General features: G+C 36.9%; 1 protein-coding gene across 2 annotated transcripts in view; it reads right to left on the minus strand.

Annotated features, from left to right (window-relative positions):
* Nucleotides 1-11,183: 11,183 nt before the first annotated feature.
* Nucleotides 11,184-26,629, minus strand: part of NfI (Nuclear factor I) — a 28,372-nt gene continuing 12,926 nt past the window's right edge. The window contains exons 3-9 of one of the 2 annotated variants that reach the window (XM_044395360.2): nucleotides 26,116-26,271; nucleotides 25,463-26,060; nucleotides 19,566-19,748; nucleotides 19,241-19,507; nucleotides 18,397-19,184; nucleotides 15,179-15,374; nucleotides 11,184-15,118 (exon numbers count right to left, since the gene is read on the minus strand). In XM_044395360.2, coding sequence (XP_044251295.1) covers nucleotides 15,069-15,118; nucleotides 15,179-15,374; nucleotides 18,397-19,184; nucleotides 19,241-19,507; nucleotides 19,566-19,748; nucleotides 25,463-26,060; nucleotides 26,116-26,271 — 2,238 coding nt within the window. In that variant the 3' untranslated portion in view covers nucleotides 11,184-15,068. Of the gene's footprint in view, nucleotides 15,131-15,178; nucleotides 15,375-18,396; nucleotides 19,185-19,240; nucleotides 19,508-19,565; nucleotides 19,749-25,462; nucleotides 26,061-26,115; nucleotides 26,272-26,629 lie in introns of both variants that reach the window. The other variant, XM_044395361.2, reaches the window with a different exon arrangement.

A 26,629-nucleotide genomic window follows, 5' to 3' on the forward strand; every position in this document is an offset into this window, starting at 1 on the left:
TGAACCGGCTCCACCTGAGCCAGTCATCAAGCTGCTGCAATGGGCGAAAGACACAAAGACTACTCTTGTGCTCGGATGAGACGCTAACGCGAGGCACACACTATGGGGAAGCTTGGAAACCAACGAAAGGGGCGAGTCTCTTTTTGATAATATTATCTGCCGCAACATCACCATATGTAATAGAGGTAACACACCCACCTTTATATTCCCAAGCACAAGGGAATTTCAGGGATGGGAAGAGGTGTTAGACCTCACTTTAGAGACAGAATTTAGTAGATATAAAGTTGAAAAGTGGGTAGTGTAGAAACAAAATTCCTTTTCAGATCACAGGTACATTTTCTTCGAAATTTCGATTACGATTAGCAAATCGGAACCGAAACGTAACCCCCGTAGAACAAACTGGGACAAATTCGGTAAGATTGTCTACTCGAAAGTTATCAACAGAAGAATACGGGTACAAACCTCTACGACGACCCTGGACAAGGAAGTAGAGGACCTAACAAACATTCTAAACAAAGCATATAAGGAAACCTGCAAGGTTTCATACTCTAAGAAACAACACCCTTTATGGTGGACCAAAGAGCTTTGCACTCTGAGAAAGATGGCAAGAAAAGCCTATAACTCTAGCTATGCTACCAAAGAATGGGAGCCATACAAAGAAGCACAAAAAGCATACAAAAAAGCGATATACGCAGCCAAGAAAGACTCTTGGAGGACTTACTGCGAATCGCTCGAAGATATAAAAGACTCGGCTAGACTAAGCAAGGTCCTTGCTAAAGGTTTTAAATGCCCAACTCTATTACACAAACAAGACGGATCAGCGACTACAACAGTGGAAGAATCCCTAGAGACACTAGTGGATACAGACTTTCCAGGTAACCTTCGAGAAAAGCCAGCACCTACTGAATGTCAGAGGGCTCATCAACCAACACACACAAGGGATATCATAACCATTGAAAGAATCAACTGGGCGATAAACTCTTTCGATAAATATAAGAGTCCGGGGCCAGACGGCATTTTCCCGGCAATGCTTCAAGCAACACAGGTCAGCATCAGTAGGTGGCTGAAAGCCATTTACATGGCTTGCATCAGACTAACACACAACACACAAGGTCATATCCTGGCAAAGGATTGCAGGTCGATCAGCCTTACCTCCTTCCTAATGAAAACGCTGGAACGAATGATCGATATTCATATCCGGGAAAACCGAGAAGCAGCATCTATCGGACGCTCAGCATGCGTACCAAAAGGGCAGATCGGCAGAAACGGAACTACACGAAGTAGTCTGCCACATAGAAAAATCGCTACATTTTAACCAATATACAATGACCACCTTCTTAGATATAGAAGGTGCGTTCAATAATGTAAACGCTGAATCCATACTGAGCTCCCTCAACTCGATCGGCATTGAAGGAGACATCAGGGCTTGGATCGGAGTTATGCTTACGAGCAGGACGATAACAGCCGATCTGAGTGGCACTTACCACGCTTTGTGGAGAGAGGCACACCTCAGGGCGGGGTTCTATCGCCACTGCTCTGGCTTATCAACATGAACGACATATTGAGACAACTCAATAGCGGAGGAGTAAAAGTAGTAGCCTACGCAGACGACGTAGTGTTGCTAGTATCAGGACCATTCCCAGATGTCATTAGTAACATAATGACGGGGGCTCTTACCCGACTCAATGAATGGGCAAAAACCTGCGGACTAGGTATAAGCCCGAGTAAAACCGAACTGATGCTCTTCACGCGAAGAACAAAGATCCCAACATACAGCAAACCAAAAATAGATGGAATCGAACTCGAGCTATCGGGTAAGGCTAAGTATCTAGGAGTGATACTTGACCCGAAGCTCTCGTGGAAACTGAACATCACGGAATGAGTAAGAAAGGCCAGCATAGCATTCTACTCGTGCAGGAAAATGTTCGGCAAAAACTGGGGAGGAAACTGGGTTATACACCCTAAGATAATATATTGGCTTTACACAGCAGTGGTAAGGCCAATCCTCACATACGGGGCACTAGTCTGGTGGCCAGCCCTGACAAGAGAATACAATATTACCAAGCTGACAAGAATACAGAGATCAGCGTGCGCAGAAGCTACAGGGGCATTAAGATCATGCCCGGCTGCCGCGTTGAACACTATTCTGGATATAATGCCGATAGAACTTTTCATAAAGGATACGGCAGCGCAGAGTGCGGCCAGACTGAAGGCAAGTAAATGCTGGAAAGGCTACCACACAGGGCACTGCCGTGTCTTAGAGGACAGCAACTATCTGGCAAAGAACCATTCCAACGAGGGAGGAACCGGACAAGATGAGGTATCACTCTACGGTGACGGCTCCAAGATGGACTGTGGTGTAGGGGCTGGAATTTTCGGGAAAAGCTGGGGAATAGAATCGAAATTCCACCTCCCAGAATCAGCGACAGTTTTTCAGGCTGAGGTACTTGCTATTTTAGAATCAGCCAAGCTTTCGATTCAGCAATGCCTCAGGAATAACAAGTTAGGATATACTCTGATAGCCAAGCGGCTGTCAAATCTCTCGCAGCAGCAAGAACCAACTCGACACTAGTAGTCGATTGTAAGTCGGCTCTTAACATACTAGCAACAAACAACTATGTACAGATAACATGGGTGCCAGGGCACAATGATATACCAGGAAACGAAAAGGCGGCTGAACTTGCACGAATGGGGTCGGCAGACGACTCCCACTAGTCTACCTGAATCCCTAAATACAGTCCAAGCAAGGATTCATGAACACTACAAAACACAAGCTAGTCGGAAAGGCAGGGTCTCAGGAGATCAAAACTCTGCTGGCCAACCATCAATAGCAAGAGAACTCGAGAGCTAATAACCAAAAGTAAAAGGGATATTAGAAGGATCACGGCACTCATCACAGGCCATTGGGCCATTGGCACGCAAGCCATGAAGATGGCGCTTCCGTACAACGCTAATTGCAGAAGCTGCAAAGAAAAAAACACAGGAGACACCTGAGCACATGATGTGTCATTGCCCAGCACTAAACCATATCATGGCGAGATACTTCGGGGCGTATCAGCTGGAATCATTGGGAGAAATAGGAAAGTAGAGGATAACTGCAATCCGAGGTTTTCTAAATGACGCAGGCTGGTACTGAAGAGAACAACAATTTACGAGGGTGTGGATCAAAACGGAGCTCAGCTCTTCTTGGAGGTCCTTAGAAAGGACCTCACTACTTCTACCTACCTACTATAAAACCTCTCAAAAAAATTAGCTAAAAAAAATTCGTCGGCAAACCGTCTACCTGGCAGGGTTACCAACTAGCTAGAACTTTAAAATACCAAATTTGTCAAGATTTCAGAGTTGACGAATTATTTATTCAAATGTACTAAGTATTGTAGTTAAAAATGAAACTTATTTGGTAAAAATTTCATGGTAAAAGAAGTTGTAGGTTTTGAGAAATTAATAAAAACAGGACGCCTTTTCAAAAAGTTGGCATCACTGTCGTGAAAAAATGTCCTATTTTTGACGGGTAAAACGCCGGCTGTGAAGAAAAAGAAGATATGTAAGTAAACAAGTACAACATTTTTGTTTGTTATTAATTTAAACTAATAAACGTTGCTAATTTTCAGGGGTAAACATAGGTCACCAGCGCAAGACGCTATATTCTTGCGATTCATTCGCGATAATATCGACATTGCCAAAGGATTTACTTGGGGCGACCGCGTTCTGGTGACCACCGCTTGGGAGGACCTGGCCAGTGAGCTAAATGCCCATGGACCACCGTGTAAAACCGCTGACGGGTGGCGCCGAGTAAGTATATAGTATGTACTACATACACACTTGTCTATTAAATGTGATTTTTGGTAAATAAATTAAGGTTTGGAAGGATTGGAAGCAGTCGATAAAAAAAAGATTGCGATTAACAAAAAGGAATAGCTGGGGCTGAGGCTTTTGGGTTAGGCAAGGAAGACGAGCTCCCAGCCCCTTAAGGTAAACCCATCGATTTACAATTTTTAATTTACAAAGCTTCAAGGCCTTGAAAGGAAATCAGTGCTGCCCCCCAAAGTGAAGACGAAGACATGGTCGAAGAACCCGCCATCTTCCAATTGCCGCGAGAGTCTCCAACTCCAAAAAGAAATTCCAAGGCTGGATTTCATTTAAATGGAAACGCCGATCTCAGCACCCTTGTAGCCGAAGAAGGTGCAAAGATAGCTAAAATGACTGAGGGTATTAAGAATTTAAATAAGACCCTAAAGGATGGCAAAGATGCCATTGTAAAACAAATGATAAAGCAAAATGAACTTATTGCGGAAAACAATCGTTTGTTAAATTTATTAATAAATAAAAACATCTAGCAAAAAAAATTTAAATACAGCTTTTTATTCAAATTATGTTCAACGGCGCCTTAATGTTGCTTTGATTTCATCTCGAATACTCGATGCTTCTGAAGGTCCATTATTTACTTCATTTACATCTTCCTCAATCGCATCATTTTGATTTTTGTACCTTTCAACATCGAAATCCGGGTCATTGCGATCACGGCAAAGGTTGTGGAGCGCACTGCACACATTAATAATGCGGCTAACCTTTAAGGGGTGGTACAACAAACATCCTCGAAGGGATCGAAATCTGCTCTTAAGAACACCAATGGTTCTTTCTACAACATTTCTGGCCGACGCATGGCGAAGGTTAAACAAATGTTGACCAGTTCCTGCAGCTGGGCTTCGATAAGGGGTCAAAACGAAAGGTTCCAGTGGATCCGGAGTCCCCAAGAAGCCAGCTTCCACGGACCCACTATCATATTTTTGTTGCAGAAATTCTCTGGCCAGGCTCATATTCCAAGCAAATGAATCGTGAGTTGCCCCTGGCATTACCGCATCCAAAAAGAGTATTCGTAGATTATAGTCATAAATGTGTAGAGTATATCAAACTTAATACTAATAAAGCCTTAAGGAACGACATTTAAACAATTGACATGGACAAAAAGCTATTTAACTACTTAAACGTAATACGCACAGATTGCACATCAAAATATCAACTCACAATAGTTGCATTTATGCTAAAATACCCTTTCCTATTCATGTAATGGGACTCTCCTTCATTTGGCTTAATTATTTTTATATGGGTGCCATCAATACATCCAATAACTCCAGGAATCCCGTACTTATTGTAGAAATGGGTTTTAGATTTGACGATAGCCTCATTGGTTTGGTCAAATTTAATGAATTTTGGGCAAAGAATCCTTTCCATCAAGGGAAGAACATCCCCTAATATATCCCATATTAACCGTGGTTCTAGAAAGGGCCAGGTCAGAGTCCTTCCCAATTACTCTTTGAAAGGACCCAACTACCAGGAACCGCAGAACCGTGGCCAGCTGGAACAAGGGCGGGATTGATGATTTTATAAATGTATGTTTATCAAGTCGGAAATTGTACCGAAACCTAAAAGTTACAAAAATACTTAAAGTTCCAGCTGAAAATACACTTGAAATTATCTTACGTTTCATCTGTTTGCAAAAGAAAATCGGATGAGCTTCTAAGGATTTTCCTCTGTAGCCTAGCCTTTTAAAGTTTTTGTCTTCGCAAGTACTCCAGAGCAAGAATTCGCGCAGATGGCATATAAACATAAGTAAACAAACGCAGCCGCTGCAAACAGCTGTTCAGGGCTGCAATATGTACATAGCCTGGCGGGTAATTCAAATTTTTAATTTTTTCTTTTATTGTGTACAATATGCGCTTTAAACATATATTATTTTTGTAATTTTGCAATAAAAACATAAATTAAGTTTTAAACTTATAGGAAAATAGTCCAAATAAGTCAAATAAAATTCGATAATTATTGAATATTCGATATTTAGTGTATGCATCCAGCCCTGGTCGTTTTTCGGTAAATTTTCCGATGAAAGGAAATCTTTCGAATTCCTATGACACCAACGGTTTTGGTCGGTTGGTTACTAAACCAACCGTCCCCAAAAGCGACGACGGTTTCTGTGACACCCCTGATAATGTTTCTCGAGGTTATTGGGTTCATTCCCAGAGCATTGTAAATTGGATCAACGATTTCTTTAAATCCCTCGCTGTCCAAGAATAGGAATGACTTTCCGTCAGTTGTAACTATTTTAACCGGGAATTTATTGAAAACCATTCCAACCGAATTTCCCCCGAATAGCAAATCTCGGTGTCACAGACGTCATTTTTGACGGTTTCTAAATCCCCCGTATTTTGCCGGACGTTTTGATAAAATTACCCAACTTACAAATGTTTCCCAAAAATATAACTTTATTTAAAACAACTCTAATGCATTTTATGAACTACCTGCATACTACGATTTTTATACTTACTTCGGTTTATATTTAAAAATATGCTTTTTATAAAACCTTACGAAAAAATTAGCTAAAAAAAATCCGTCGGCAAACCGTCTACCTGGCAGTGTTACCAATTGCTAGCACTTTAAAATACCAAATTTGTCAAGATTTCGGAGTTAGTTATCGAAATGTTTTGTTAACGAATTATTTATTCAAAGGTACTTAGTATTGTAGTTAAAAATGGAACTTATTTCTGGTAAAAATTTCATGGTAAAAGAAGTTGTAGTTATTGAGAAATGTATAAAAACAGGCTGCCTTTTGCAAAAAGTTGGCATCACTGTCGTGAAAATGTCCTATTTTTGCCAGATAAAATTCCGGCTGTGAAGAAGAAGAAGACATGTAAGTAAAAAAGTACAACATTTTTGTTTATTATTAATGTAAACTAATAAGCGTTGCTAATTTTCAGGGGTAAACATAGGTCACCAGCGCAAGACACCATATTCTTCCGATTCATTCGCGATAATATCGGCATTGCCAAAGGATTTACTCAGGGCGCCCGTATTCTTGTGACCACTGCTTGAAAGGACCTGGCCAATGAGTTATGTTGCTGCAATATGTTGCCTGGCGGGTAATTCAAATTTTTAATTTGTTGCGTTTATTATTAACAATATGCGCTTTAAACATATATTCTTTTTATAATTTTGCAAGAAAAACATAAATTAAGTTTAAAACTTATTGGAAAATAGTCCAAATAAGTCAAAAAAAAATTCGAAAATTATTGAATATTCGATATTTAGTGTATGCGTCCAGCCCTGGTCGTTTTTCGGTAAATTTAAAAGGAAATCTCTCGAATTCCTGTGACACCAACGGTTTTGGTCGGTTGGTTTCTAAACCAACCGTCCCCAAATCCGTAAACGGTTTCTGTGACACCCCTGAATATGTGAATTCACCATTGCTTCTTCACTTGTTTCGTACGCAATTTTCCTTTTCTTTATAGCTTTTGCATCGGTGTCCTCTTCGTTGTCGCACTCTCTAAATATGTCTCCGTGTTTTGTGGTCAAGTGGCGTTTCAAATTTGTTGAATGACTGCCGGCTAATTCACCAAGCCAAGTGACACGAAGGAACCACGTAACAAGCACACAATTAAACAAGGTAGTTCGTTAACGTGCTTGGGCGATATTGCTCTCCCTTTCACTCGCACGTACTTTCAATATCGTTAACGGTCTACTATCAAAGGGACTACATTGTATAGTTGCATTAGTAAAAAGACTTTTTGAGATGACTTTTTCAGTCAATCGGTCTTTTAATAGTCTCCCTGTGCGAGCGACATTCGTATCTCTCATTGAACGATGTTCGTAACAGAGCGTCTCACGAACAGCTCAACGTAAAAGGCTCAACCGAAAACCAAAACGAAAGGAAACGAAGTCTGCTGCGCAGAGAGAGAACGATGGGGCATGCTATTTTTCGGTTGTTCTCGGGAGTAGAGCGTAATGAATAAAACGGTTAACAGTTATTTGCATGCTTTGGGTAGAACTAAAGTTTCTTATATCGAGCTGTTGAACATCATATCAAATTTTCAGGACTTTAAAAACATGTTTGGGACACACAGGTTGCGAGGTGTCTTCCTTGGGCTGCCTACCACCAGTGGCCTTCATGCGTTTTGGAGACTCGTCAATTAGGATCACAACAATAATGTAAATTGTGACCCTTAGCAAGGTCATGACTGATTCGGCCAGTAAGCCGGCACACTTGGTATGAGCCATTTTTTCACACAGCCAACAAGTCAGTTTTGACTGATAAGCTCTGATTAATTGATGGCATTTATTAAAAGAGCAGACAAAAGTATCCATAATTGTAAATATTTTGCCCACTGTACCAAACAGAAATGTAGGGACCGAAATTTGCAAACAAGCAGTTAAAAGTACCGCAAGAGCACCGACTCCGCACGCTTAAAATTTCGAAAGAAGGATATGTAGAGAGAGAATGCAAAAGGAGAGCGGGAGCGTAATGCAGTTAATGCGAATGCAGAAAACAACAACACAAACTGTACTGTAGTTTTTACGGACAACGCACAAAGGAGAGGCAAAAGAAATCTCAAAAACAAAAAACACAGAACACAATATTAAAATTGGAAATTGCTTTAATGAGATTGTTTACAGAATAGAGTAAATTCACTCACGAAATATAAGAAGTACTATGATAAATTAAATTGTGGACCGAATATTTATACCCGTTGCTCGTATAGTAAAAGGGTATATTGCATTCATGCAAAAGTATGTAACAGCTGGAAGGAAGCATTTCCGACCCTATAAAGTATATATATTCTTGATCAGGGTCACTAGCCGAGTCGATATAGCCATGTCCGTCTGTATGTCTGTCTGTCTGTCCGTATGAACGCTGAGATCTCGGAAACTATAAAAGCTAGAAGATTGACATTTTGCATGCAGATTCTAGGAGCTCCTACGCAGCGCAAGTTTGTTTCAAAAGGGTGCCCCTCTAACGCCCACAATCGCTTATATACGGTTTTAAAAATTTCAATATTTCGGAAAAGTAAAAATGCAGTTTTATTGTGTTTATCAATACCTATCGAAATGTAGAAGACATTTTTTAAGTTAAAAAGTTACGGCGGATCAAAGCTTTTATCTCCATCTCCCTCGCACTCCCTTTAGCTGAGTAACGGGTATCTGATAGTAGGAGCACCCGACTATACGCGCTCTCTCTTGTTAAGTTTTAATTATAACCGTCTAAAGGTAAACACGAAAACAAATAAAAATTCGGAGCGCGGAAAAACAAAATAGTTCACTTTGGAAGTCAAAGTCCTTATGAGTAGAAACAACAGAGAACGCTATAGGCCCCGACTATCAGATACCCGTTACTCAGCTTAAGGGAGTGCGAGGGAGATGGAGATATAAAACTTTGACCTGGCATAACTTTTTAACGCATGGTCCAATACATTTCGATAGGTATAAATATACACAACAAAATTGCGTCAATTAATTTTTGAAATCTTAAAAGATGTGGCCGTCAGACGCATTTTAAAATCGTTTATGGCGATTGTGGGCGTTGCGCTGCGTAGGAAGCCCAAGAATATGTGTGAGAAATCTCAACCTTCTAGCTTTTGTAGTTTCCGAGATCTCAGCGTTCATACAGACTAGTGTTGGGTAAAAACTGCTCATTTGGGTGAACATGTTGAACTTTTTTTCCTAATGAGTCAACTCACTCAGTTTGCTCACTTGTTCACTTACTCACTTGCTCACTTGTGCACTTGCTCACTTGTTCTGTCCTTAATTTTTTCACTGGAATCCAGGGATTCCAGATTCAGCGTCCCTATTTAAATTTGGTTTTAGATTGTCAAAAATCAAAACGGCTACTTCCTACAAAGTTACAATGAATTTTCTTATATTTGTTTGAATATTCCTATGGGAACCTTTAGATATAGTGGTCCGATCCGGCTCGACCAGACATATGTTCTACCTGCAATAGAAAGAAGACTTTCGGGAAAGTTTCATCGCGATAGCTTTAAAACTGAGAGACTAGTTCGCATAGACTCAGCTATTGGTGCTGATCAAGAATATATATACTTTATGTGGTCGGAAACGTCTCCTTCACTGCGTTGCAAACATCTGACTGAAATTATAATTATATTTATAATACTTTTTGTGCCAAAAACAGCAAGAGAGCAACTGAGCAAGTGAACTAAAAAGATAAAATAAGAGTGCAAAACTGAGCAACTGAGCAACTGAGCAAGTGAACTAAAAAGATAAAATAAGAGTGCAAAACTGAGCAAGTGAACAAAAAGGAGGAAGTGAGCCTAAATGAACAACTGAACAATAAAGAACAAGTTTGAAGGAACATGTTCACTCACTCAGTTTAGTGAGCAACTCTTTTTTGTTCACTCACTCATGACCAACCCAACACTAATACAGACAGACAGACGGACAGACGGACGGTCGACCAGTGACCCTGATCAAGAATATATATACTTTATGGGGTCGGAAACGCTTCCTTCTAGCTGTTACATACTTTTGCACTCTACTCTACGAGTAAAGGGTATAAACACGTCAAACAAATTTGGTTTCATATGGAGTTTTTTGTTGGGTTGAGTACTAGCCCTTAAACTCAGTGCTGTCCTAGGCTTTGTAACGACCCTGTTTCGGGTAGTTGCGTATAGATGAGTCGGGACTGCTTGCTTCGTCGATTCGGCGCTGAGGAAGGGCCTTGCTTGCTGTCGTGATCCGGTGCTACGGAAGGGCCGAGTGATGAACTGCTTGCTTCGTAGAGGTTTCTCCTTGTTGCTGATGTGTTTCCTCGAAGATCGGAACGCAAGTGACTCATTTAAGGTCTTGCTTCAGCTTATATAGGCGCCGTTGAGTGTGCCCAGAGCGGCCGAAGGCGATAACCCTGATTTCGATAATCCGTTGTCGGGGCGCGATTATAGCGATGGCATTCGTTTGCTATGGGCGCGCGTTTTAAAAGGTTTTTCTTTGGTGGGTGGTATTTAGTTGTTGTGACGATGGTTCGTCACAGTGTTTAAGACGTTTCATCAAATATAATATATTTTTCTAGGAAAAGATTATCACAATAGCAGTGACTGCAACATGTACCTAATTTAATGTGCAAAATTTTTGGTATGGCTGTCGTTTCTCTGTCCGGTTGCTATGGTCGTGCCTAAGTGTTCTTCATACATTGATCGTGCATAAGGTGGTCGCAAGCACGCTAAGTTTATGAAGCGAGTACTAGCCGGCAACATATGTATAGCGTGCGCTGCTGCTAGTCCCAAACAACATCAGACCAAGGGTTATTGCCCATTAATTTTTTCGATGGCATCGTTTTTTTTTCAACGGACTTGTAGCTTTATGTCACGTTCGACGTGTAAAACCCATTTATTTAAAAAAAGTATTTTAAAAATGTTTTTAATGCTAATTGTTTTTGTCTGCTTTAATAAAATATTCTCTTAAGATATTACCAAGTCTCCTTTTGTTTACAGTCTATTTTAGTTGTAGGTATATATTAATATTGTAATACAATATAGTAATTATTTATAATGAGCACTTTCATTTTGACCTAAATTACAAACAGCGCTAGCGTATAATAATATTCACAGCCAATTCTTAAAAGTATTTTAAATATTTTTATGTTTTTGCACATGCCCTTATGATTATTATTGTAACATTTTAAAAACTTCTTTCATGTGTGATTTTTTGTTAATTTCCTCTTAATTATATAATTATAATTATAATTTATAAATTTATAGTTATAATATATTTGTATTTTATTTGCAATACACTGCGATCTCAGAACACATTTGTGAACTTGGAAACGCCAGAATTAAAACCTATTGTAGTGTAAGTTTTCATATTAATTTATTCAAGACCTATCTTTAAGATTAAAATAATCTTTATAATGTTCAGAGCCATTTGAAAACAATCTGCTTAAAACTGTAAAGTAACGTTTAATTTTGAGATAATATTTTTGCAGAAATAGAACCCCACTCAATATGACCAAATTGAGTGAAAACCTATATGGCTTATATGAGCGTTAATTATATTTGAGTATTCCAAAATTATAACCAAAAAACGGTTCACCTATCTATAAAGGCATGTAACAGTTTCCATTTTCGAAAGTATGCAACAAATTTAAACAATATTTCCATGTGCTATATTTTAGAAATTTAAATTGAGTTGCAAAAAGTTTTCGAAAGTAAGAACCAGAACACGCTTATATTCGTTTCGATTATAATTCGATTTATAAAAAATAAAATGAAAAACTGTTTCACTCTTTTTAAAAATATTCTCAGGCACATATTAAAACTATTTTCTTACATTGCATTTCTTCTATTTACTTAACTTTTTTGTTTAATGTTATGTTTTGAAATATTGGATATATTTATAGTGCACAAGCCAACTTATTTTGTTAGCTAAAGCTATATTTATAAGTATTGTATTGTTTAGCGTTTCCCGACTCTAATTCATATGTAAATATCAAGTCTGGAGCTGCTTTAATTAGTGCTACTATTGTCATAACATCGGCTTTTTGTATTCCCTAAATTTTCGATATTTATTCTAACGTCAGCATAAAATCCAAAAGCTTAAAATTGTTTTTGTAATAATTTGAAAATTTTATCCCTTTTCCTATTACAAAATCTTACAAAAAATAAGAGAATTTTAGGGCTTAGTTATTTTCCAGTGCGTTACAATCTAGATTGCACAATTAATCAATTTGTAAATAGCCACTTAGATAGATTTCCTACTACTACTATTTACTAGAGCCCTGCTCCACACAAAACGAATATCCTACAAAAACATTATTTCTTTAAAATTCCACTGTTTAATAATATTTAGTTACGAGGGCCCGCCAAAGACCAACCCGAGCATAAAATTCAAACTATTAATAAAAAAAATTAATATTTTTGCGTAGGGTCAAACGTGATATTCATGGTTTCTTTGGCAAAGCTGCTTAGAATTGCCCATAGAATACGTTCCCCCCTACGTTTTGATGACCTTCAAATCGACCCACTCTAGTGTACACCCTTGCAAACGGTAATTTACTTCCAGTCTAAATTTTGCAACGATGTAAAGGAACCTTTCCAATTTACCAGATTCATCCGTTTCAAGAAAAGCTATTCTTTTTAAGCTATCTGTATTATCTGCTTCTTTTTTTGCATGCAGTATGACAGACTGACAGTTGGGTGGCCCGACTATCAGATACCCGTTACTCAGCTAAAGGGAGTGCGAGGGAGATGGAGATATAAAACTTTTTTTTTTAATTTCTTCTACATTTCGATAGGTATTTTTAAACACAAAACTGCATTTTTACTTTTCCGAATTTTTAAAAGGAGTGGGCGCCAGACACGTTTAAGGCGATTGTGAGCCTTAAAGGGGGCGTGGCCCTCGCTGCGTAGGAAGCCTAAGAATTTGTGTTGGTAATCCCAACTTTTTAGCTTTTGTAGTTTCCGAAGTCTCATACAGTCAGACAGACGGACAGTCAGACATGGCTACATCGACTCGGCTAGTGACCCTGATCAAGAATATATATTCTTTATAGGGTCGGAAATGCTTCCTTCTAGCTGTTACATACTTTTTCACGAATACAATATACCCTTTTACTCTACGAGCAACGGGTATAACAAGAAAGGAAGCTAGCTTCGGCCAGTCAAAACTTATATACTCTTGCACACAAAAAAATTGCTTGGTAAAATTGACCAACAAAGATAGTTACGTAACTATTAAAATAGTTACGTGTATTTTGTTTTTGCTTTGGGTTTGTGTCTTCGCTAATTGTGTGTATTTTGTTGTTGTGAAATAACTATTTACTTAGTAGAATTGACAATTTTGCTGGTTGGGCCTGTTTGACAATTATTACAGTTGATTTTACCAAGTTTTTTTTGGGTGTGCAGATCATTCCGTTTTATTTACAAATTACAAAAATGTTAAATTTCCTATGGCAGCTATATGTTATAGTTGTACAATTTTAATCAAATTTAAATCAAATTTTTAAAAGTATTTAAAAAAAAGGTCAAATCCCAAAGTAAAGAATATACAAAAAAACCCATTAATTTTTCATATAGTCATCCGATTTTAATAAAATTTCAGTGGAAATTCAGAATTCGATAAAAAATGGTATTTCCAAAAGTAGGAGATTATATGTTAAAAAACATCCAAGATATAATTTATTGACATTTTCTTTCAGCTATATGATATAGTTGTCCGATCCTGCTCGTTTCGACATATATACTACCTGCATAAGAAAGAATGCAGGCTGGAAAGTTTTAGCCCGACAGCTTTAAACCTGAAAGGCTAGAAACGGACGGACAGGCTAGACTCTTCTAGTGATGCTGATCAATAATGTATATACTTAATGGGTTCGGAAACGTCTCCTGCAACGAAATATAGGCAACTATCTAGAAAAATATGAAATGTTGACCTTTTGTTCCTATGGGAGCTATAATATATAGACGTCCGATCAGCCAGCTCTTTTAACCCGATGCATAAAATAATTTTTCAAGATTTATCCGACCGTTCTTATTGGAGCTAGACAATATAGACGTCAAATCGTGTTTTCAAACTTGATCTGCAAACACATTTGTTATGACGGCTGTGAAAGTTTCAGATTGCTAGCTTTAAAGAAAGCTAAAGCTCGCAAACGATAATGAATCAGACCGGCTTGGCTATATCGACTCGTTTAGGATCCTGATAACGAATGTATATACGTAATAGGGTCGGAAACGTCACCTTCTCTGATGTTGTATTGTATTGTGCAAGCATTTTTGGTTTTGTGTGTCCCGTAGACTAATATTAAACATTTAACTTTAAATGAATAAGAGTAGCTACGAGTATCAACAATCACTTCTTCGTTCATTCTTTTAAGAGGAGGGGAACACTTCTTGTGTTATCGTGTACACTTAAAATATAAATGTTTTACAATTTTATTTTTTATAATATAATATATTGAATTAATTAAAAAAATAAAACGAAATGAGATCCTGTTAACTTTTTGAAACGAATACACCGGCTCGAGCTATTAATGCAGATATTTCATTCTTGTTTACTTTTCTCTCTTTGTTACGGGTATAAATATATTCGGTTATACCAGTCTCATTATATAGTCGTTTCATTTGCAGTATTTCAAGTAAATACAAAGCATTTACAGAAACTTAAAACTTTTTGTATTATTATATACTGTTACTGTTTAAGGTACTCCTAATTAATTATTGGTTCTCCTATCAATATTTTGGCATGCCCAAGCCGAAGAGTTTAATTACTTTTATTTCATTGAGCTTAGATCATGATACATAGTCACGATTTGAATATTCATCTATATAACGTCCAGACGCTGAAATGAGTTCTAAATTCAATTAAACATTAGTCACGCCAAACATAATTGAGAACTTACAATCTTCCATTAATATAACCTGGGTATTTTCTATATTTGTACTAGATGCAGAATGTGGAATTACGTTGTGCTCCTCTTCGTTCCATCTTGTCCTGGTACTTGATCTTGTTACAGCCATTGGAGCTGAGTAAAGACTCAAATCTGTTGGACTTATAACACCAGACATTGTGGAAATGGAGCCGGCATATCCCAAAAGCTTAAATTAAAAAATCATAATACATTAATTGAAATAAACTGAACTAGGTATATCTTTTTTCTACAAATATCAATCAGTAGAAGACAATAACATTTTTTAATAAATTATATACAGAGAAAGTAAGATTCTTTAAAATGTCGTTTTAAAATGTCAATCTAATACAAATTGTTTTCAAAAAAAATTTTTGTTATACAAATTGTAAAACGAACGATTTTAAATAACTATTTAAACATAAAAGCTTTGAAAAATCAAAAAATTTCAACAATAAAAGATTAAATAGGAAAAATAAAAGATTTAAAATAATTTGGTCAAGTAAACATTAGAAAATAAATATTTCCCAATACATATTCTCAAAACTTGCATTGTAAATTTGAGCATGCTTGAACGTGCTAACTTTATATTTAAGTTGAACTATAACACTCGCGCGCATCATGGCGCGATGGCACAATGGGTAAGACGTCTGACTACGATGCAAGACGACCCCGGTTCTAAAACCGGCTAAGGCAGAGTAAAGCCTAGTACTCAGTTCGGCTAAGACTTTTACTAGTCGACAAATATTAATCTTTTAGTGTGACCGAAGTTTTAGCAATGCACGTTGCATGGTCTTACTCTCAGCAAACAAATCAATTGGCGCCAATTTGAAAATATTACAAAACGTTGAGCCGACCTGGGTCGCAAGCTTTAAATTCGCCGTTGGAATGGCGATATGTACTACAGGCAGTTTTCCATTGGTTTTTGTGGTTTTCCTTCCATATATAAATTGTTATTGGCACACCGCTTCTGCACAAACACAGCCAAAGATCAAATTTTGTATTCTTTGGGCCGCTCATTCATCGTTCATCGGAATTCATCCGCTAAATCTAGTATTTTAGTGGTATTTTCTTACTATTTCCTTAGCTCAACTGAGTACCGAGGTGGGAAAAAGTCCCCGGCTAAAGGCGTTAGCTACCTATTTGCCTCTCGCTTACTCCTATGCTTAGCTAGCAGTTTTCGTCGTACTGAGTACTAGGCTTTAGAAAAAAGTTTTTAAGACGCATAATAAACATTTCCCTAACAATTTTAAGAACAATATTGTAGGGGAGAGGTCTGTAGGTTGGTACACCTTTTGTTTTTAATCTGCCATTTCGACATTCACTTATGAAACTTTACGCATTTGGTACTGATCGAAAGGTTAGTCTATTAGGTTAATAAAAAACAAAAAAAAATATTTTTTTTCTGACTGTCATATCCACCTGATTCTTTTTCTAATTTATTAACAGACGGACATGGCTAGATCGACTCGTCCAGTGATGCTGATCAAGAATATACGTCTCCTTCACCGCGTTGCAAACTTCTAACTGAAATCATAATACCCTCTGCAAGGGTATAAAAATAGTTGTGTTGTGTTGTGAAGCGGGATTTGAACTTGCTACTCCCGAGCACAAAATAGTACCAGAACCTAGAACTTTGGCCTCTGGGCCATGCCCACAAAAAGAAAAATATTTAGGGGAGAGTGGGGGAATTTCGTCACAGGGGCAATTTCGTCACCTGCAATATCTCGGAATCCATAAGTCGTAAAAATATATAATTTTTTTGTTTTAGTCCTTCAAGACGGCCAGACACAACCAATGCATTTGTTTTGCACAGAAGGCCAAGATAATTAAGCTATAATATTAAATGTGTTTTAACAGCTCAAAAGCTACATTTAGTTCTCGACGAAATTTTTTCTGTATGCCACAATTCAAAAGGAATAAGATACACGATTTTTTATATAATACACAGTGCTATAATGTGCATTTCTGCGTCAGTGATTTTTAACTTCGCGCCTAATTTCGCAAGAAAAATAATTATTTCTAAAAAAGTACGGTCTGGGGAAATTTCGCCACCCTACGCTAAGGGTAAATTCGCACCTATTTTAAATACATATTTTTATATTTGACGAGCTGGCTAACGAACAGACTACCAGCAGCAGCAACAAATATAGGACGTCAACAAAAATGGTACGCTTCATCAGTGTAGCATATTTTCAGGCGTTAAACTCCCTACATTTTTCAGGTGACGAAATTTCCCCAGTTGTGTGGTGATTTTACCCCCCTGTGTGGTGAGATTGCCCCAGTATATTGGTTTTACATTTTATTTTTTTATAAATCACCAAGCTAATTAAAAAAATAGGGGAATGTCACATTTTAAAGCTTGGTGCTAACCGCATTCAACAATAAAAATAGAAATATGATAACGTGTCTCAAGATGGACAAAAAATAGCTTTGAAAAAATGCTGACGAAATTCCCCCACTCTCCCCTACATTTAAAAAATGAAAATAACTATTTTAGGCGCCCATTCTAAAGCAAAACATTTTAAAACTTAAAACAAAACATTTTAGGTGCAAGAAAAGGGTCGACAAATTTTAAAAAGTAAAACGCTCCATGCAAATTTAGAATGCAAATTCTCTCTGTGTAGCCTCAAATAAATTAGGACATTATTAGACGTCAGATAGTATGTTAAACTATTTCTAAGCACCCGTTTTCTGCGAAGTCCTTATATCGTTACAATTTATTGCATAAATAACCATACTTTGATTAAGTTAAAAGTAATTTTGTTATTATAAGTAACAAGAGAGAAACCAATAGACGAGTACTTCGACTATCATATACCAGGAACTCAGCTAGGGGAGTGCAAGGTAAATAAAGATACGTTAGTGGGAAAAAGGCTGACCTCGAGCATGGCATCTAGCGCAAAAAACGATGGATGGCGCGATTTCAGCCAGTCGCTTTGCTGCTTACACACCTCTATCCCTCTCGCACTTCTTTAATAGTCGAGGCACTCGACTATAGCGTTTTAGTTTTACTTATAATCTGGTATAAGTAATTAAAAAAGATGACGGGAAACCAGTTCGAACTAACTAAAAGTGATTAAAGTTCAAAAAATGTTGTTAACCATAAAGTCTGTTCCTTCTATGTGTCCATGATTTTTGACTTTGGTCAAATATTAAGAAAGTGTCGTGTGGCCTTTAGCCTTTTGATAATATCTACCCTGCTCACTTACCGATGTAGGTTGCGAATGGAAGTGATTAAAATATTCTCTGTTATTTGATGGGGGATACATTTGCGTTGTAATTCTGCTTATGTTGGAGCCTGATAAAAGTTTACATCGACCTGGATCAAGGTAAGAATGGGGGCTTGCTGAGGCCGGCGTGTTGAGCGGCGGTAGAGGAGATGCGGTTCCTGCTATTTCGTGATGTGCCACAACATCTGTGCTATTGGGACTATTGCTGTTGTCTAGAGTACTTGCAAGTCTAATATTATCCGGTTCCAAGCTATTTTTCGCTGTACAGTTGTTGTTGCTCAAGTTTGGAGATTGGATTGTCAGCGGCAACGAAGGAGGTGGTGATTGGACTAGTGTTAGATCACTGCTGCTGCGAATTATAGCTACAGGTCGAGCCATCGGAGGTAGCATCGGCGGAAGCATTGTACTGTGATAGTGAGTTGACGGCGATGTCGCCAATTTTGCAGTTCGTAGCTGCTGATGGATTTGAAAATGGGGCGAATGACCTTGCGATACGTGTGAATGTGGAAGTGTATGGGAGTGTTGAAACTGATGGTTTTCAACAGATCCTGTTATTGTTGTCGTGTGACTAGAGTCTTGACAAACATATGTGACAAAGTCTGAAATATCTTGAGGCTCCGTTGAATATTTATCGGAGCCAATACGATTTTGTTCCTCATCGGAAGTGGTTTGAGATGGTCGCGGATTATTATGTTGAGGGTAATATAAAGAACTAATCGGACTGGTGGAAGTCGTGTTTAATGTTGAGCAGTTATGTTGTGGTAAAGCTGTAATTAAAATTGATCAAGATCTGATTTAATTATCTGAAATGTCGATACTATACCTTGGGGAAGTGTCCTACTGTTAAGAGACGTATAGCGGTGCAGCGAAATGGTTGGGTCTGCCGATGTTTTTGGATCGCTGTTAGAGCTATCACTAGCTCTTACGATTAGTGAAAAACTACTATTATTATTGTCTGATGGAGTACTCGTGATGGGCGGTGAGTTGCTTTGATCGATTTTATTAGCAGCATGCACATCGCCGTTTGTGCCTTCTGTACGTAACAACGGACTTTGTGATAAATGCATACTCCTCTGATCTATAAAGTCAACTGAAAGGAGAATTTGTAAGCAACTTAAAAATAATCTACGTAAAAATAATATACGTACTACTATAACCCAGTGGAATTGGATTGGCCACAATTGCTCCAGATTGAACAATACTCTGGGCGGCAGAAGCTGAAGATTCAGTGTTAATTTGATATGTATTGCACTCATAGGCAGCTCCAACATTCTCCCTTTTAATAAGATTCGAGTTCAGGCTACTATCGTTTGCTTCATCTAAAATTAAATCTAATAAAATTGGTTTTGTAAAATGAGCATAACAAATTTGTAAAGTAAATTTTCAATCAAATTGATTTTTTTATCAGGAGAATGAATTACATATTGTAAACTTAAATAATTTTAAAAATGTGTCATATTAAATTAAAAACGGCACTTATAAAGTTTAAGTAAGTTTACAAGTCGTGTTATTATTATTCTTTTATCAAAAGAATATCAACATTCTTGATCACACTTTAAGGTTCAAGTAACCATGACCCTATAAGGTCATGGGAGACATTTCGATTTTGAATTAATTTTATGATTTCCTATAGAATACAGGAATACGAAATACAGTTAAGTTTTAGTTAAGAAACTTTGCATCAAGGAACAACAGAGCGTAGCACTGTGATGAAAGAAACGTCAAACAATCTGCATGTCAAATCCCAACCCTCTAGCTCTTATAGTTTCCGAGATCTCAGCGTTCACATAAAGAGACGGAAGGACAGACGGACATGGCTAGATCGACTCGGCTTATGATCCTGATCAAGAATATATATACTTTATGGCGTCGTAACTCTTCCTTATACTTGTTACATACTTTTACTCTACGAGTAACGGGTATAATTATGGCTTATTATACCCTTGCAGAGGGTATTATGATTTCAGTCAGATGTTTGCAACACAGTGAAGGAGATTTTTCCGAGCCCATTAATTATATATTAGAGCCCTGCATGAGTAGAGTCATAGCTCCCTTTGATTTCATGACCCATTCAATCTATCTATGTTTTTCAAGTCATGATTCCTATCGCTCATAACTCCTATTAAACATGGCTCATACTATGCGCCATGACCTACTTAACTCATAAGAAATGAAGTGACTCCTATAGCTTATCAGATGACTCGTATAGCTCTCCTCGTAGCTCATAGGTTTCATTGTCGACATGGTCAAATAGTCCGCGAATTCTTTACGTTGAATGGTTCGGGTATTCTTAAGGTCAAATATTTCGACGATTCTCCATGTCAATTCTTCGCGTCGAGTGATTCGGGTATTCTTTAGGTCAAATAATTCGGAAATTCTTCAGGTCAAATAATCCTCGAATTATATTGACTTCAAGGATCCTTACCATACAAAAATATTTATCCTGCCTTTAGAAAAATAACAAGAAAGGAAGCTAGCTTCGGCAAGCCGAAGCTTATATACCCTTGCAGATCATTCTATTAATTTACAAATCGCAAAAATGTTAAATTCCTATTATTTCACATTAATTTTTCGATCGTTTTTATCGAAACATCGAAATTCGGAAATATTTAAAAATAGTCATATCCCAGAGTAGAAGAGAATGTAATAAAAATCAACAAAGAGATAATTTTTTCCCTAATAATTTCTATTAAATTTTTGACCGTTCCTATGGCAGCTATATGATATAGTGATCCGATTGTTGAAGTATTTAATTCGAAATTCAGAAATATATAAAAAATAATATTCCTAAGAGTAGAAGGTAATATTTGAAAAAACACCGAAGCCAGAATTTTTTCTAACGTTTTTTTCCGATCCGTCCTATGGGAGCTATAAGATTTAGTTGTCCGATCCGGTCGGTTCCGACTTATATACTACCTGCAATAGAAAGAAGACTTTCATCCTGATAGCTCAAAAACTGAAAGACTTGTTTGCGTAGAAACAGACGGACAGACAGACGGACAGACGGACATGGCTAGAACGACTCGTCTAGTGATGCTGATCAAGAATATATATACTTTATGGGGTTGGAAACGTCTCCTTCACTGCGTTGCAAACTTCTGACTAAAATCAAACTACCCTCTGCAAGGGTATACAAATATATATATTTCTGTGATTAACAGATTAGAGATATTTTTGACCTGAGTCATGACTCATAGGGAGTCATGAGTCATAGGAATCATGAGCTATAGGAGTCATGAGCTATATGAGTCATTAGGTTTTAGATCAAATCAAGTGGATTACGTTAGCCATGAGCTGAGCCATTCAGATCCAAAAAATTTTCCGAAATGAGCTACTCGAACCTTTTTTGAACATGTGAGTCAAAGGGCCCTATGACTCCACTCATGCAGGGCTCTAGTATATATATTCTTGATCAGCATAACTAGAAGATTCGATCTAGCCATGTTCGTCTGTCCGTCCATTTCTACGCAAACTAGTCTCTCAGGTTTTAAGCAATCGGGATGAAACTTTTCCAAAAGTCTTCTTTCTATTGCAGGTAGTATATAAGTCGGAACGGGTCGGATCGGACAACTATATCTTATAGATTCATAGGAAAGATCGGAAAAAAAACGTAAAATATTCTTGCTTCAGTGTTTTTCTTTAAGTTAATAGGTAAAAAATGATTGCTTCCTTGGTTTTTTTGTATTCTCTTCTACTCTAGGATATAACTCTTTTTAAATAATTTCGAATTTCGATTTTAATTTTATCATATAGGAACGGTCGAAAAAATAACACTATACAACATCTAAAATTTATCTCGATGGATGCTATATTTTTGACTTCGTTACGAATTCCCAAGTTAATCTGCGTTTTCCAAAAAATTGGCCGACGCAAGGTTTCTTAACACAAGGACATCAAAGTTCGAAAAATGTTGAAATTGGCTAACTCTCCGGAGGTCCCAAAGGCAAACGGATTCATGGTTTGTTTTCATGTTAAAGTTTTTCAGAAGATAGACTCTTTATCTTTCAAGAAAGAAAAATTACACTTTAAGGACTCTTACCAATTTGCCAAAAATGATGCTTTATTTGTCATCTATTTTTAAATCCATCGCGTTAAATTTAAAAAACATTACTTTTGTAACTCAGCACTATAGGGCATTTAATAACCTTGCACTATGGGCAAAAAATTCGATATTTTTCCTTTTTTTTTTTGTTCTTCAGTATTACATAAATGACCTACTGTTATGTGCAATACTTAAAGGAATCCAAAATTCATTTTCAAAGAATTTTATTTGGCGTTTTTCGCTATTTTTTCCCTTAAGAGAGTATAAAGTTTGAAATAGGGTCACACGTTTACAAAAAGGGACGAAAAATTGTGCAGTTTTCGCCACTCGATTTCTCTGGCTATTGTAAGCAAACCAAAAAAGTTTAAATATGGATACAAAGAGTGAAGGTTTGTGAAATAAATTTAACTATGAATCGAATTAAGCGATAGTCAGCAGACAATAAACAAAAAGAAACTTTTGCAGTTTTTTGCCATCTATAACCGTAATTTGCAAAAATGTCTCATAATAATGGACCGGTTCAAGAAAAATCATTCCCAGTGGCTTTCATCGAACTTAACAATTTCAATTTTGGAAAAGGGCACGCCAAGTGACAAACCTGGTAGCAAATGCCTCACTTATACTGATGCAGGACCACGGTTAAAGCGTAAGTTGGCATCTAAATTGGCGAAAGAAAAAGAAAATTCGAAACCATTGCTTTTGCATGCTGCAAAAAAACGTTATTTGAGGATGTGATAACAGAAGACCATTTAACAATCCGAGGTCGCCGCGTCTGAAGAATTCGCGGTCTTATTATGGTGAAGAATTCATGAATGGCTGTATTGGTTAGAACTTTAAAAATTGTTACCATGGTCATTAATGGTTCCTCTAGGTCTGAAGAATTCGCGGTCTTATTATGTTTAAGAATTCATGTGTATAAGTACAAATTGCAACCTTTAAAATTCCAATTCCAATTGAGCAACAGATATTAAGGACTTGTATATTTTCGATCACCAAATAAAAGTTATTTAAAAGGTCATTATTATCAAAAGGTCGTTCATATGTAAAGTGTAAAAGAAGACTTTCATAAATCTGAAAATGGAAATTCCTTGCAAAGGTATTTGTTAATGTAAATTAGCTTTAATGTTTGCTTTTATGTGCCTTGTTGTCCAACTGAACTGTCTTATATGTGTATCTTTATAGATTTGAGCTAGCGATTGTGTTTGTGTTTGTGGAGTATAACTTCTTCATAACACAGAGTTGCAAAGAAGTAAAAACGAGGAATTAACCACAAAAGTGTCCTTGTTGCCATACAATTAACCATTTTTGCTCATTTTTGCTCCTTTTTGATAAACTTGCGTTTATCTAGCCACATATGCGTTCACCATGTATGGGACTAATTACTTTTGGTTCCCTATGAAGCCACATCATGATTGAAAAATACATTGTTCCTCTTGACTCCTTAGCAGAAAGTGCATCAGAGCCTAGACACAAACTTTGTTTGTGGCCAGGCGCAGTTTTCTGAATCGTCACTAATAACACAGGCCGACAAAATGTGACATGGGTCGATGTCCAGGCCTGCCACCATTTTATTTCGATAAATGAGGCTTTTCTAAGCATAAGTTGCCACTACGCCTATAGTCCATCAGCTCTGGTATTTGCGGTATCTTTAATTTAAGAAAATCACAAATTTTCTTCGGCTTTTGGGATATATCTTCAAGAGTGGTTAACCAATTTTGGTAATCTTTTCGGAATTAAATAGTTACATGTCCCTTTTATACGATCGTTTTGGAAAATTCAATCTAACTCAACCACAAGAGGAGGTGGGCGCATTCAAAATTTTAAAGTCACAGCAAAGTTTAAAAATCTTCATTTGTGAACAGCGTTTAAAAATTAAATAAAAATATTTTCTTCTACGATGCATTTTTGATCCAAAGACACCTTATGTCCTTAATTTTTAGGACACTCATCAGGTTTTTGTGAATTGTTTTGGATTTTTTAAAATTGTTTTTCTTCCTTTCTTCACAGTGACAATTCACAAACAGTGCCCAAACCTGTCACTATTTTACGTAACGCATAACTATTTTTGAACACAAGTGACCCTTGCTTTAAAAATATTTATACATGGGCGTAAGTTAAAAGCTGGAGGGGGATTACACTTCAGGCATTTCAGCCCCCAAAGATAAGTAGCCCACGCTCATGTGCTTATATTCAAAGCAAAACCACTTAGATCGTTTAGAAATATGTTATTCAAAATTGTGACAGGTTTGGGCACTGTTTGTGAATCGTCACTGTGAAGGAAGTAAGAAAAACAATTTTAAAAATTCCAAAACAATTCACAAAAACCTAATGAGTGGCTTAAAAAATAAGGACATAAGGTATCTTATTTATATTTTTATTTAATTTTTAAACGCTGTTCACAAATGAAGATTTTTAAACTTTGCTGTTTAAATTAAAAGTGTTCCAGAAATCGCTTTGCCAACGATATATTAGCCGATAGTATCGGCAATACAAATTTGTGGTTGTTATTTAAATGACACTTGACAATATAAAAAAGGTTTGGATTAAATCCATCTAACCAGTTTATATATGATCAAGGTATGCACAAAAAAATACGATTTGGAAAGATTCATGTCAGAAACTTTTACACTGTGCGAAAATTCTTCAGTTTTTGCAAGTTATATGGACGTCCGATCGGGTCGATTTTCAAAATAGATCTGCGTGCACATGTTTTAGGACGACTGTGAAAGTTTTAAATCGCTGTCTTTTAAACTGAGTTCGCAAAGGGTATTGAAACAGACATACAGACGGACATGGCTATATCGACTCCCCTATTGATCCTGATCAAGAATATATATACTTTATGGGGTTGGAAACGTCTCCTTCACTGAGTTACAAACTTCTAACCAAAATTATTACACCCTCTGCAAGGGTATAAAAATCGCAAAGTTAGTTGATTTTTTGATGCCAAAGACTCATTCCCCCTTTCCCTCCCTTAAATAATAATTAAAAAGCTACTAGTACCTTTGGATAAAGTCCACAGTTCTTGGGATGAAAAAACTCCGGTCGCTAAAATGATATCATTACAAACTACTCCATTATATGGATTTTGTCTAACGTTCTCATTTTTCATGTCAATGACCTCTTCTTTTCTATCTGACAGATCATTTCGATTATATATACCCAAGTGTGGTGATCTAACACCCGGAGTAGTCGAAAAACTTGAATTTGTATTGGAAACTGAATTATGAGTGTTTATAAAGTTGGCCAAGTACAAGTCCAATTCTCGAACGGAAACATTGATGTGGTACGGATTTACACATAATCCTGGATGTAAGCATTCTGGATTTTTTTCTAACCGCTCGCCATCTGTGCTTTCTAGAGGAATCGCTTTGAAGAGTATAACCATTACTAAGTCAAGTCGCCATACTTTGTCAGCCTGCCGTAAGCAGTCTATGCGTCTCATTTTTCCCTTCTGATCTGGGTTCGAAAGAACACATATTGATTTCCGTTTTCCGATTATTGATTGCACAAAATCCTCTCGACTTTCTTGTGTAATATCTTTTCTGAGTTTTCCAAGAAGACGGGAAGCCCACTTTTGCTTCACCTCAGTTTTTTCATTCTGTAAGAAAAACAATATAATTTTATAATTTCATAATATTATTTTCTATTATTACCTGCAGTTCATCCTTACAGTGCCTTTCCTCTTCCAATGACATACGTTTTTCGTGTTTCTTATAATACTTTCGTTTAGCGGCTTGCAAATTAAACCAAGAGTAGGAAAATGATTTGACGTACGGTAAGAGTGCCTCAATAAAAGGGTGAAATTCATCCTATATGTAAAAAGACATTAAATTAGTCACTGTTTCTTCTGATTGTTAGGTGTTCAGGTGCATAACACTAGAATAAAATTGTGCTTAAGATAAAATCTAAATCAGGCGTTAACAAACATACTCATAAAGACATAAAATCCGGTATGTCCGAGATTTAATTATTATACTTATATATTGCTTTTTTTTATTAATTTGTTTCTATACAGTATGTTAAAGATGGCGGATAAACTTTAGAACATTTATATTTCAATAAAAAATTAATTTACATAGTTAAAAATGTGTAAAATAATTTAAAACCGATTGTCAAACCTTTGTATACGTATGGACAATAATAATTTGATGTGTATAATTCCGTTAA

This window comes from Drosophila takahashii, chromosome 4 (genome assembly GCF_030179915.1).
Source record: "Drosophila takahashii strain IR98-3 E-12201 chromosome 4, DtakHiC1v2, whole genome shotgun sequence".
In the NCBI taxonomy this organism is placed as follows: domain Eukaryota; kingdom Metazoa; phylum Arthropoda; class Insecta; order Diptera; family Drosophilidae; genus Drosophila; species Drosophila takahashii.